The following is a 14,800-nucleotide window of genomic DNA, read 5'->3' as shown; positions in this document are numbered from 1 at the left end:
ATGACTTACAAGTTCGTGTCGCCTTCCATCGGTAATGCTGGAATTCAATATGGTGTTGGCCCACCCTTAGCCTTGATGACAGCTTCCACTCTCGCAGGCATACGTCCAATCAGGTGCTGGAAGGTTTCTTAGGGAATGGCAGACCATTCTTCACGAAGTGCTGCACTGAGGAGAGGTATCGATGTCGGTGTTCTATAGAATTCACGTCAGGACTCTGTGCAGTCCAGTCCATTATAGGGATGTTATTGTCGTGTAACCACTCCGCCATAGGCCGTTCATTATGAACAGGTGCTCGATCGTGTTGAAAGATGCAATCGCCATCCCCGAATTCCTCAACAGTGGAAAGAAAGAACGTGCTTCAAACATCAATGTTGACCTGTACTGTGAATAGTGCCGCGCAAAACAAGGGGTGCAAGCCCCATCCATGAAAAACATTACCACACCATCACACCGCCGCCTCCGAATTCTACTGTTGGCACTAAACGCGCTGGCAAATGTCGTTCACTGGGCACTCGCCATACCCACACCCTGCCATCGGATCGCCACACTGCGTAACGTGATTCGTCACCGCACACAACGTTATTCCACTGTTCAATCGGCCAATATTTACGCTCATTACACCATGCGAGGCATCTTCTGGCATTTACCGGCGTGATGTGTGGCTTATGAGCAGCTGCTCGACAATGAAATCCAAGTTTTACTATCTCCACTTGCAGTGGATCCTGATGCCGTTTGGAATTCCTGTGTAATGGTCTGGATAGATGGTGGTGGTGGTTAGTGTTTAACGTCCCGTCGACAACGAGGTCATTAGAGACGGAGCGCAAGCTCGGGTTAGGGAAGGATTGGGAAGGAAATCGGCCGTGCCCTTTCAAAGGAACCATCCCGGCATTTGCCTGAAACGCTTTAGGGAAATCACGGAAAACCTAAATCAGGATGGCCGGAGACGGGATTGAACCGTCGTCCTCCCGAATGCGAGTCCAGTGTGCTAACCACTGCGCCACCTCGCTCGGTTAGGTCTGGATAGATGTCTGCCTATTACACATTACGACCCTCTTCAACTGACGGCCATCAGTCAACAGACGAGGTCGGCGTGTACGCTTTTGCGCATACGTGTCCCTTCACGTTTCCTCTTCACTATCACATTGGAAACAGTGGACATAGGGATGTTTCGGAGTGTGGAAATAACGCTTACAGACGTTTGACACAAGTGACACCCAAACATCTGACCACGTTCGAAGTCCTCGAGTTCCGCGGAGCGCCCCATTCTGCTCTCTCACGATGTCGAATGACTACTGAGGTCGCTGATATGGAATACCTGGCAGTAGATGCACCTAATATGAAACACATAGTGCAGTTGCCTTGCCAAATTTATTCATTTGTCCAGGGCCCCAAATCTGAGAGAGCCGTCGTTGACGCACAGTTCATCTGAGGCAATTTTTAACACCAGAGTGCTCAATGATCTTTCTGCTTCAGCCACAGTCAGTGGAAGAGTGTAGAAGATGCGCATAGCGACACATATATAAAGAATTAAGGTTAAGTTTATCTTGAATAAATTTCCTGAATTCACATCTGTCATTTCATTTCTAGTTTCACCATGAAATAATTTCCTCTTCTGTTCACATCTCCCGAAATTTAGGTAGATATTACTTACAATGACAACAACTTTAGCTTGAAGGAGAAGGTGTCCCAACATTCTCGCAGGTATTTTAAGTCATTCGATAAGTTCTCTAAGTGTCTTACTTGAAAATCAATGTTAGTATGCCGAGCTTGTAATAATTTGCTTATGCAGGCAATTGATACAACAACTGTAGCCAAATTGATGGCATGATTAAACACTTGAAAGACGTCACATCCATAACAACCCCGTATCACAGAAAGTGTTACAGTTAACAAATTTAACTTATTGGCAATATCAACAGTTACCCATGTGAGCTGCAACTGGTCGTGCATCGTGAGCCCGAGCACTCCAACGGGAAGGACTACCTATACACTGTTCAAGAATTTCCTACTGTTATGGGCTGCAACTGAAAAGGTTGTGAAGCAGTTGAATCACTCCGAAAAAGTATCTGTTTCATGAATGTCTGCTGCAACAGGCAGAAGACGTGCTTTGTTGATGGCTGCACATTTTTCTAGCTTTTGACTGAGATAAGCTCACGCTGCAGTGTACCTTTTCGGCAAGTCAACAGAAACAGCGAAGTAAAAAATCCGTACAATCCGAACGTTTATTTATATGTAAACGCTAACTTCGGAATTTTCTTGTATGTGCGACCGCGTGTGCAAGTTTTGTGTGCCGATTTGAAGTTCTAGGTTCGCATATTTTACTGTCACGCCGCTTCTGCATACTGGTAATCTGTCACTAATTTATCAATACTCGTTTGTAGTGTGATATATTGTGAAATTACGAATATTCGCGGGTGCCGCGATAAACTCTTACCGTTATCGTCAATTGTAGGCTCAAACTTATTTGTACTCTTTTCAAATTTTTTGTAACAGTAGCCCTATTCTCGTTCAAAACAATCGTTATCTAATTTCATTGTATAATTTCGTAAGAAACTGGTCATTTTCGAGAATTGTTGGACACTTGCAAAACTATATTTCCCTAAGTTACTGGTACGAGTATTTTTGAACAATGTATTTCGTAGCAAGTAAGCGTTTTGATACAAAGTTACTGCCAAAGAATAGATCACCCCGAATTTCATCGTATATCAACGCAAATAAGCGTGCACTGTCGAGAATTTTTAGAAGTTACTATTTTTCTGTTCATAATTTGATCTGTTGTAAATCGGCGTTTGCGATTTATTAACTGCAGCAGATACTCTTAACATAGTGTGTAATTTGCCAACCATCGCAAATGGCACGGCAAAGGGTACGTCCCATTTTACCTGCTTTTGCTTTGCTACCATTAATTTCAGTTCCTGTCACATTCGCTAGGGACTGGACGCTTAACTTAGGTGCCACTAACAGTCTGTACACACGACCAGAATTTCAGCATCTCTTTATCTGCAGTCCTATGCTTTCTTTTACGTATATTATTCAGTAGTCTCTATTTCTATAGAAGTTTCTTACTATATACTGTGGAGGGTCCCTCCTGTTATGAACTGTTCTACTGCGTACGTATCTGTCCAATGCATGGTCAATCATTCTTTTAATATTGAGCCCAAGTTCCTCTGCATGCTCCCGCCTTGCGCTGAAAGTTTCATGTTCCTGATTGATTTATGACACTACTGATTTTTTTAATACAGTTTAGTGAGCCTATATATCTTTCTTCTTGATTTAGTTGCCCTTTGTGCTTTTATAATCAATGTTGCGACAGCCAAATCAGTATCACTTACACCAGTTTCGATGTGGACATCCTCAAAGAGGTCACGTCTGTTTGTTGCCATAAGATCCAATGTATTTCCATCATCAGTAGGGTTCTTGGTAGTTTTCAGAGAAGGCATTAGTAATGTTTCACGGGGCGTCCTGTGACGCCCACCACTAAGAAAACTGTACTTTTCCCAGTTGATAGTTGATGATTGAAGTCTCCACTGATATTACACTATGGTCGAGGTACTTGGGTATAAACGAAATGCAGTTTCCTCCTAAAGTTTTCGGTTGTATCAGGATATGAGTCTGGTGGACGATAGGAGGACCCAATTATCAATTTATGCCTACCCGTGTTACTGAGTCTTGCCCAAACTAAAATTCACCGAGATAGAAATTTGAGCTGCATGTGAGATATATGCAGCTCAAATTTCTATCTCGGTGAATTTTAGTTTCTCGTCTACTGCAACGAATACACCGCCTCCATTTCCCAGTAGCCTATCCTTTCGGTATACAGTTAAATTTCCCCTCAAAATCTCACTACTATTAATTTCAGGTTCCAACCAACTTTATATCCCTAGTATTATCTGAGCTTCACTGCTTTTCACGAGCGCTTCAAACTCTGGCATTTTCTTGCGAATGCTTCGGCAGTTAACCACTAGGATCTTAATATTCTCACCTGTAGGAGGCATTTATTTCGATCTAATACTGATACTTCTGGGTTTCCTACAGGTATTGGATGGAGAGTCGCCTGATATATTAAAAAACCTTGTGCGTACCCCATACACAGTCAGCTACCTAAGTAGCTGCCTCTGATTTGTAGTGCACATCTGACCCATTTGAGGGGATTCTCCAGTTTTCAACACTGTGCCGCAAGTCCAGGAAGTCGCACCGTAGCTTGTCACAGAACTTTCGAAGTCTCTGGTTCAGTTCTGGGGACAATGCAGCAAATGGTGAGCTTCGTTGAGACTCTGTGCACAAGGCTGGTCTTCTCAACCTTCTCCTCCGGTCGCTGGAATGATCCAAGTATAACCTCAAAGACCAGACGACAGGCATCATTTATTTCAATGTGCGCCACAGTTTGCATTGCTTGCTGATGTTCACTCAATGGCTGCCGGAATAGGGTCTTCAACACACTGAATGAGGCCCCCAGGCAAACACACAGAGTGCACCTGGCGTCCATGCCTGTCCCTTGTTGTCATTTCACTAAGGGTTACAATATTCGGCGCACGTTTGAACTGCCGACAATTAATAGACCCCTGCCCTATTGCGTTTGTCTCATCTTGACATCCGACAAACAAGCTCCCCGAAAACTGGTGAAGTGAGTTCAACTGGCTCAGTTTCACGGAAACACAGCACCTAGAACTTGTTGGTTAGGGGGATCGGTATAATACCCTCGTTCCAGTCCACGTTACAAGACCCCTAGATTTTCCATTAAAGCACTGCTCGCAGTCAAATGGACGACTAATGACAAATCCCGTACTTTCTGCAGAGGGGACAGGATCAGCAGGAAAGAATAGTACTTGAGGAGCCTTTAGTACATGACTCTTGGGAGCTCTTCCAACACACTGATTTGCAGCAGCTGCCAATCGTTTGGCAATAGTCTGCTTATGAACATGATCTCGTGTACGGGAATAGCACTCATTGTGCCCTGCATTTTGTCTGGTGCAAAGTATTACAGAACAGTGAACAAATAACTATAAACTAAGCCGCTGATTGTCTTTGATATCTGACGACTCACAGATGCTGCCGTGTACTTTTTTTGTGGACATGTTTGGCAGTATTTCCCACAACATTTAAAACATGATGTTTGGGCCCAGGGGATTTTGTCCCCCCCCCCCCCTCCTCGTCGTCTGGGCTGTTTACTAATAGCATATATTTATGTGCCCTACAATTCTCCATTCGACAACCCAGACCGAGAAGTTTGCAGCCGAGATTGACACAGAATTGTCTAAATGACTGGTTTAAACCTTTTAATCAGTTCCAAACGAGAGGATCATGATCAATTCTGGGTACGAAGCAGCAAAAACAGTCAACATGCTTCTACCATATACACAATGTCATCACCAATTGAGCCAACCATCCAAAGTAGGTTGTTCCAATGTTGTTCCATACGGTGCGGGTACTGCTGGACGCCCACACAGGCCAGGCGCAGGTTGGGTAGGCTACTCACAAAGTTCCCCTATCACACGCATTCTGTGCATACGCTATCCACCTGGGCACTTTTGCCTGTGGGTTCTCAGCCAGTGGACTACGACTGCGTACCCAAAAGTCATGCTGACTTCAGCTAAAGTCTGCAACCAGTTACACGGGCGAAGTTCAATAGCCGCTGGCATGAACCTCCGCCAGATATTGGATGAAGCCTACTAACAAATGCACATAGGCGTTCTTTCTGATCAACATACACACCCACTGTGTTTGTCTGGATTTGGCAGCAAAACTTATCACTGGCCCAACAGACGAGGTATCCAGTGTTCACTGACGTGTGTTATCGACATTAGGCAGAACCTCGTACCTGTTGCTAAGGTGTAAAGGGACAACTGCACCACCAGTTACCACAGTCGACTGTCAGCTACAGATATACAAACCCACCACTGCCAGCGAATCATCCTTGAGTGGGGGCAAACCGGTGAAATGATGTGCATCGGAAGATGAGAAACATCGGGGTTCCAGGGTGTCACAGTTTTTGTCACTGATGCCTCAAGTCACTGCCGATTAGGGCAGCAGTATTATGTCCGCCAAAAGTGGCCAATGCAGCTTCCAGCTGTTTTTGGACAGCAGCCAACTTACCTTGTCTTCACACGCAACGCCGTTTCTACCCACTTTCCTCTATGTTAAACCGTATAAAATTACATATGTGTGGAGGGAGAATGGAAGGGGAGTCACTAACAAAGAAACTGCAAGCAGAGTGTAACAAGAAATCAAATTACGGTTTATGGTGCTGAAGGTAGAGTAAGTTGGCAACCCCCCCTAAAAAAGATGCTGACCCAGTCACCCGATACGAATTCATCAAGAACATCTGGTTCATTTCACATGAGAGACCTCAGTCCAAATTGTATCCCAGATGATTACTTACAGGTCAATCCATAATAGTGGATGAGAATTTCCTCTCAAAACATTATACGATTTCTATACTTATATTATTTGACAACAGAAAAAAATTAGTCAGCTGCTAATTCTGGTATTTCGATTTCTCAAGTATTTGTACATAGACTAAATTCCAAACATAATAAGCAATAAATGTAAGAAACTTATTCGAAATCATGACTAATACTGACCACCAGTGACTGTATCCAACGTGAACGCGTTGAAAGGCCATTGCGACACACGATCCAGGACACACTGAAACAAACAAGGTAATATATTACATATAAAGAATTTTGAGATAGAAAGAAATACGGTGCATGTTCAATGAATTTATCGAAACAGTCAGAATGTAACAGACAGACAGACAGACATACATACTCACCGTCACTGTATCCTCTCTGGCCAGTATCGAGGCACTGTGGATTACGTCATAATGTGTTCATCTATTCCTGTCCATGCATCCAACTATTAATTCATTTATTTAGTCCTGTTCCCACCTGGATTTGCATGCCCATTCTACCTGCCATGCAAAACTCATGTTAAGTCTTGTTTCCTTCAACAATTTCCTCTTTCACCTAAGAAGATAACGAATCTATCGGTTTTTAATTTGTCTCTGTCAGTTTTCTATGTGTGGTAAGTAATAATTTATTTACTTACAGTTTTATTACTTTCTTGTTTATTTACACAGCTTTTTCTTTCAGTTTATTGAACACTAGATTTGGACGTCTGTTCCCAAATGTTCTAGTCAATGCTTTACTCTGTTCACAGGAAAACATTGTTTGTAACGACATACAACTGACTGATGTTGAAGTAATTGCGGTAGTGTCCAAGGGAATATTCGGGGCTGGTACTATTTATAATATACGTAAATGATCTAGTGGATTATGTTGGAAGCTCCAAGGGGATGTTTGCAGATAACGCAGTTGACTAGAGAAAGTTGGAACTCCAGAAGGCTGTAGTAATATGCAGGAAAATCTATAGGAACTCGCACCTGACCTGAATGTAAACACATGTAACATTATCCATAAACAGATGAAGATATTCATTACTATTTGATTACACTATTGGCAATAAATCATTCGAAACAATAACAACTGTGGAATTCTGTCGACTCCCAATAATTCGAAGTTCAAGGTACCTTAAAAAAGTCTGAATAGCTGAGAGTTCGATTCAACAAGGGTTTGACTGTTCAATGTGGGAATCATTAGACATCAAAATAATAGTACACAGTCCAAAAACGTTAAAAAAGAAATCAATGATCTAATTGTCTAATGACAGAATTAGCAAGAATTGACTACCTAGATGTAACTACATGGAGAAATACCACATAAAACAAATTGTAGGAAAAGAACAATCAGTGATGGGATACTCTGGAAGAGTTTGGAGCAAATGTAATTCATTCACCAAAGAAATTGCTTGAAAAAAAAAAACTATTGTTCAACTGTTTCTTTTATATTGCATCGATTTTCGGGATCATCGCCAGGCTGGATTAATAAAAGAAATAAAGGAGATCCAATGAAGAGTGATGAATTTTATATCAGATTTGTTGGTTTAAAGGAGTGGGGGGGGGGGGGGGGGGGGAAGGGACCAAACTATAATGTCATCGGTCCCTTGTTCCCGGTAAAATAATTACACAAGGGTAAGAAGAAAAGAAAGGAGACGTACAACACAATAACAGGAGAAAGGAAGAACCAGAAGAACGTCAGGAGGACAACCAACACTAACATGGACAAAACAGGAAAAGAAAACCACAGATAGAAGCAAGAAGCAGGTAGAAGGGGTAAAAATAAGAGAGCAGATGACCGTGGCTGACCGACCACGAGAATAAAAAGGAATAGCCAGCCACTCCGCGACACATTAAAACATCCACCCTAAAATCATTAAAGTGGAGAACACAAAGGGACAAAGGACATGCGCTAAAACTAATATAGAATGATAAAACCGACCGCTTAAATTAGCCGATGAGGCGTTGTCATCTAAAATTAATGGCAACGAGTCAAGTAACTGAAGAGTCCGTCGCAGGACAGGCAAAGGACAGCTCACCAAGATATGGGCCACTGTCAGCCGGGCGTCGCACCGACACTGAGGTGGGTCATCACGGCGCAGGAGGTAGCCGGGTGTCACCCTAGCGTGGCCAATGCGGAGCCGGCAGAGAACCACAGAGTCCCTGCGAGAGGCCCGCATGGAGGACTGCCACACATTCGTAGTCTCCTTAATGACGCGCAGTTTGTTGTGCGTGCTGATGTTATGCCATTTCGTCTCCCAAAGCCCCAAAAACTTGCGGCGTAGTACTGAACGCAGGTCAGTTGCACAGGAGCCGATCTCCATAAGAGGTTATCCGCGTAGGCTGTTTGGCCAGCCTGTTGGCAAGTTTGTTGTCTGGGATTCCGACGTGACCTGGGGTCCAGACAAACACCACTGAACGACTGGATCGTTCCAGGGCACAGATGGAATCCTGGATGGTCCATACCAAAGGATGACGAGGGTAGCACTAATCGATAGCTTGTAGGCTGCTCAAGGAGTCAGTACACACAAGAAACGACTCCTCAGGGCATGAACGGATGTGCTCAAGAGCTTAAGATATAGCCACCAGCACAGCAGTGAAAACACTGCAGCCATGGGGCAAGGAATGCAGTTCAGTATGTCCTCCATGGACATACGCGAAGCCGACATGAGCATCAGCCATGAGGCCGTCGGTGTAAACTACTTCATGGCCTCGGTACACGTCAAGAATCGAGAGGAAGTGGCAGTGGAGAGCCGCGGGGTTAATTGAGTCCTTAGGGCCATGTGAAAGGTCCAGGCGCAGCCGCGGCCTAGGTGCACGCCATGGAGGTGTACGTGAATGGACCTCAAGCATAGGTGCTAAAGGCAAGGACTCCAGTTCGGTAAGAAGAGACCGGACACTAACTGCAATTGCAAGCCCTGACCTGGGCCACTGATGCGGGAGATGAACCGCCGTGGGTGGGGATAGGAGACGGTGATTCGGATGCGCAGGAGAACTACGAACGTGTGCAACGTAACTCTCCAGCAGTTGTGCACGTCTAACTTGCAATGGAAGGCCTCCACAAGAACGCTGGTTCAAAAAAATGGTTCAAATGGCTCTGAGCACTATGGGACTCAACTGCTGAGGTCATTAGTCCCCTAGAACTTAGAACTAGTTAAACCTAACTAACCTAAGGACATCACAAACATCCATGCCCGAGGCAGGATTCGAACCTGCGACCGTAGCGGTCTTGCGGTTCCAGACTGCAGCGCCTTTAACCGCACGGCCACTTCGGCCGGCCAAAAAATGGTTCAAATGGCTCTGAGCACTATGGGACTCAACTGCTGTGGTCATCAGTCCCCTAGAACTTAGAACTACTTAAACCTAACTAACCTAAGGACATCACACACATCCATGCCCGAGGCAGGATTCGAACCTGCGACCGTAGCAGTCGCACGGTTCCGGACTGCGCGCCTAGAACCGCGAGACCACCGCGGCCGGCTTCGGCCGGCCAAGAACGCTGGTCACTGGACTCGTCCTAAAAGCTCCTATCGCTAGGCGAACGCTACAGTGGTGCACTGGGTGGAGTAAACGCAACGCTGATCGCGCCGCCGAACCATAAAGCTGACTCCCATAGTCAAAGCGGGACTGAACAAGAGCTATGTAGAGCTGCAGCAGCGTAGAGCAATCTGCACCCCAGCTGATGTTGCTCAGGCAGCGGAGGGCGTTGAGATGCTGTCAGCACTTCCGCTTAAGCTGACGAAGATGAGGAAGCCACGTCAATCGGGCGTCGAAAATCAGTCCTAAGAAATGTGTCTCCACTACAGTGAGTGGATCATCAGTAACGTAATGTTCTGGTTTTGGATCAACGGTACGACGTCGACAGAAGTGCATAACACGAATTTGTGGCCGAAAACTGGAAACCGTGGTGCTCCGGGGAAGGGTACCGCTTATGCCGCTGTAGAGCTCGCCAACGCTCCTTCATTGCTTCAGCGACTTCCGGCGACCACCAAGGGACTGCCTTTCGCCGGGGGCACCCTGAAGAGCGTGGGATCGTGTTTTCTGCCACAGAAACGATTGTTGAAGTCACCTGCTCAACCATCACATAGATGTTACCGTGTGGGGGAGATTCAACGGTGACAGCTGCACATTGATAAATCAATGGTCGAGTAACTACCATGAGCCACCCTTAAATGTGTGGCAGCTCTAGTATTTAAGGAGCAGAAGTCGAACCGAGGCAGTAAAGTTTCGACATCTCTGCCTCGGCCAGTAAGCATGGTGCCACCCCACACGGGGTTATCGGCATTGAAATCTCCCAAAAGTAAGAAAGGTTTAGGGAGTTGATCAGTAAGTGGAGTTAATACATTCAGGGATACTGCACCATCTGGAGGAAGATACACATTGCAGACAGTTATTTCCTGTGTCGTCCTTATTCTGACAGGCACAGCTTCAAGAGGGGTTTGAAGGGGCACAGCTTCCTAAAGACTGAGTTTAGGACATAAATGCAAACTCCACCTGACGCTTGATTATAGGCACTATTTTTCCTGTAGTATCCCTTACAGCCGCATAGGGTAATGGTCCGCATTGCCAGGAACCAGGTTTCCTGGAGGGCAATGCAGAAAGCAGGTGTAAAGCTTAGCAGTTGCTAAAACTCAGTCAGGCGGTGGAAAAAACCTTCGCAATTCCACTGGAGGATGACGTCATCGTGAGACTGGGAAGGCATGGAACACTCAGTGAGGCAGTTTACGCCTCAGGGTCACCTGCTGCCACCGACGTTTTGCCTGAGCAGTCTATATCCATTGTGTATGAGGGTCCGGCAAGATCTAGGTCCTCAGCGGACGCCAGAATCTCCACCTCAACTGCAGATGCAGAGCTTGTAGGTAGTGGTGGTGTGGGTGCCATCACAATTCCCTTGGTCTTGGGGACCTTCTTTTTGGGTTTCTCTCACTGCTCCTTGGGTTTCCCTGGCTGGGAGGGCTTCACTGATTCAGTCTCCTGGACTGAAGATGAGCATGAATCCCTATGACCAGCTGCCTTTGGGCTCTTCAGCCACTGGCAGGTGTCATCTTTCCCACTAGCAGAAACCTGGGAAGGGAGTGACCCAAGGGACCCCTTCCTAGCGAGAGGAGCCGAAGAAGCATGACGCTTCTCTGGCTCAGAAGCGGGGACTGATATCCCCAATGGTTTTGGAGGTGTTGCTCCCGAAGTAGGTGGTGCGGGAGCAACATGGAGGGAAATACCCCCAACATCAAGGGGGGTGTAGTTTTCTGGTTCCGAGAAGCGATAGAAATGCAAGGAACTGATGGGGCGACAACTGTTCTCATAGCGGCGGCGTAGGAGGAGGTCATAGCCACAGGATGTAGGCGCTCTAATTTCCCCTTAGCCTCAGTGTAGGTCAGTCGGTCCAAGGTCTTATATTCCATAATTTTCCTCTCTTTCTGAAAAATCCTGCAGTCTGGCGAGCATGGTGAATGATGTTCTCTGCAAGTGACATAGATGGAAGGCGGAGCACATGGAGTATTGGGATGTGATGGACGTCCACAATCTCGAGATGTGACGCTGGAAGCACAGTGGGAAGACATATGGCCGAACTCCTAGCACTTAAAGTACCGCACTGGGGAAGGGATATACAGCTTGACGTCACAGTGGTAGACCAGCACCTTGACCTTCTCAGGCAATGTGTCACCCTCAAAGGCCAAGATGAAGGCACTGGTGGCAACCTGATTATCCCTCGGACCCCGATGGACGCGCCAGACGAAATGAACATCGTCAGATTGCAATAGAAGGTCCCTGTGGCATATAATACCCTGGACCATATTTAAGCTCTTATGGGGTGCGATGGTAACAGAAACATCCCCCAACTTGTCACAATCGAGTAATGCCCGTGACTGCGCAGAGGGTGCTGTTTTTATCAGTATTGACCCAGAGCGCATTTTGGACAAGCTCTCCACCTCCCCAGACTTGCCCTCCAAATGCTCCACAAAAATACTGAGGCTTCATGGACATAAAATATTCCCCATCAACTCTCGTACATACGAGGTACTGGGGCGAATAAGCTTCACTGCCACCCCTAGCCTGGCGTTCCTCCTATGGCGTGGCCAAGGAGGAGAACGATTTTGGGTCATATTTCTTAGCATTGAAGTTAGAATTTGCCACCCACTTCGACCAGGGGCCCTCCCCATGGGCGCCACCCAGCCTCAGCAAGGGCCACCTGGCAGAATGGCCATGGCTGGGAGTCCCGATGCCCCAGGGAGATGGGCATATTCTCCATGGCATACGTGGGGAGTTAACGGCGCAGGCATCAGCAGAGCGATCCCTGTATTGTCAGGGGGCTACAAGCAACAGGTCACATGACGGCCTCACGACAATGGGCTGGCTACTGTGCTGGGTATGAGGTGCTAAGAAGTCAATGGCCATCGTCGGCGCAGAAAGCTTCATAGTGCACGGTGGAAAACGTACTCAGGAAGGGGTCATCGCCCAAGAAGTGGAGAATGAGCGGGACTGCAATGCGACGACGAGAAATTGGGCTAAAGATCTCAATGCACGATGGACACGATGCACCATGTAAGGCGCCCTTCCCCAATTGGCTCGCTCTTCGGGAAAATTTAGAAATGTGGAGGTGAAACCCGACAGGGGATCATCACGTAAAAGGCGAAACGTGTGAGACTCCTTTTAGTCGCCTCTTACGAAAGGCAGGAATACCTCGGGCCTATTCTAACCCCCAGACCTGCAGGGGGATTTATATCATAGTTGGCTAGTGAGAATGAGAGTGTTGAGGAGATTCTCAACTAATTCCAGAGGCAGATACTACAAGGTATTCATCATGTGCCACAGATTACTGTTTCAATTCCAGGAGCAGATGGTTAACATAATACTTTCTCCCACATATGTCTTATGAAACCAACTTGACGATAAAATCAACGAAATTAGCGCTGATTCAGCGGTGAGTCATTTTTCCTACACACCATTCGCGAATGGAACAAATGGTTCAAATGGCTCTGAGCTCTATGGGACTTACCATCTGAGGTCATCAGTCCCCTAGAACTTAGAACTACATAAACCTAACTAGCCTAAGGACATCACACACATCCATGCCCGAGGCAGGATTTGAACCTGAGAACGTAGCAGTCGCGCGGTTCCAGACTGAAGCGCCTAGAACCGCTCGGCCACATCGGCCGGCGCAAATGGAACAGGGGAGAAGGAAAAATAACAGTGGTAACATAAGTACCCTTGCTTGTTGAGTATAAATGTGAAATTTTGGGAGGCTAACAAACAACGAAATTTCATTTATTGTGTGTATATAGTATGAGACCGAGAATACAAGACTCGATTGGTAGGTAATAGGGGTGTACAGGGTGAAAAATTTAATACGCAGAGATGCCACCCATGGTAGCAACAACAGCTCTAATCTGGCTGAGCACTGAGACAAATAAAGCTTGCGTGACATATGAGTACGTCGATCCAAGCTACTTCAGCTCTGTGGTATAGTTCATTAATCTTAATTGCTTAAGGGCATGCCAGTCTCTCAGCAATTGATGACTAGATCTTTTCAGCAAGAATGTGCTGGGCATGACAACCTCGAACACCCTGTGTGTCAAAGTAGCTCTGCACAGTCAGGGAAACATCGGGCCTTGCATTATCTTACTGGAAGATAACTTACAGAGACCTCACAAATAAGGCGCAACAACTGGATTTTACACTTTAGAAATTTAATACCTGCTGTTCAAAGTACGAGCTGAGCGAAACAGAGATGATAGTTTTGTGTACCCAGTGGCACCCCAAACCATCAAGCTAGTTGGTGGAACCGTGTAACAATGGCGAATGTTGTCTGGCAATGTTCGTTCTCCTCAAAGCCTCCATACAGGGATACAACCATTGTGATGCTGAACGCAAAACTGGCAATCTTCTGAAAAGACGACGTGGTACCATTAGGTGTCTACTGCTGTCACTGGGCGCCCTAATGCGTGTGCATCTCACTCTGGTACTAGGTCAAGAGAAGGCGCGACAGTGGTCACCATGCTGACACACTGTGGTGCTCCACATGCCGCGCTATCCGTGTGGATACTTGTCTCATTAAGAACGTGTCCATTTCCAAGTGCGAATTAGAAACACATTGAGTTATCCTTCTTTACTTACAAAAAGCAAATAGCATTACCACAACTTCCTTGGTACTACTGCTCTGAAATGCTAATCCTTTACATACCCAACAAGCTTGTACTACATTTCTTGTTAAATTGACATCTGTGGCATGCCGTCTTGACGGTGTTGCAGATTCATAGATGCAGTTCCATCTAACTGAAACTATGCTCCAATATTCCTAAGAATTAGTTATTTTGTCAACTCAGCTCAGTAAACGTTTTCATCAATTCTGGATAGAGGATATTCTCTCTTTGTACTCTCCTTCATGAATGTTATGTAAAGTGCAGT

General features: G+C 46.0%; 1 protein-coding gene across 3 annotated transcripts in view; it reads right to left on the bottom strand.

Annotated features, from left to right (window-relative positions):
- The window catches only part of LOC126259161 (uncharacterized), a 659,794-nt gene that overhangs the window by 248,201 nt on the left and 396,793 nt on the right, over nt 1-14,800 (bottom strand). For all 3 annotated transcript variants that reach the window (XM_049955714.1, XM_049955715.1, XM_049955716.1), the window contains exon 4: nt 6,582-6,645. In XM_049955714.1, coding sequence (XP_049811671.1) covers nt 6,582-6,645 — 64 coding nt within the window. The remainder of the gene's footprint in view (nt 1-6,581; nt 6,646-14,800) is intronic.

Source organism: Schistocerca nitens, chromosome 5, assembly GCF_023898315.1.
Source record: "Schistocerca nitens isolate TAMUIC-IGC-003100 chromosome 5, iqSchNite1.1, whole genome shotgun sequence".
NCBI lineage: Eukaryota > Metazoa > Arthropoda > Insecta > Orthoptera > Acrididae > Schistocerca > Schistocerca nitens.
The sequence above is the reverse complement of the archived record's forward strand: the minus strand, read 5'-3'. Positions and strand labels throughout refer to the sequence as shown.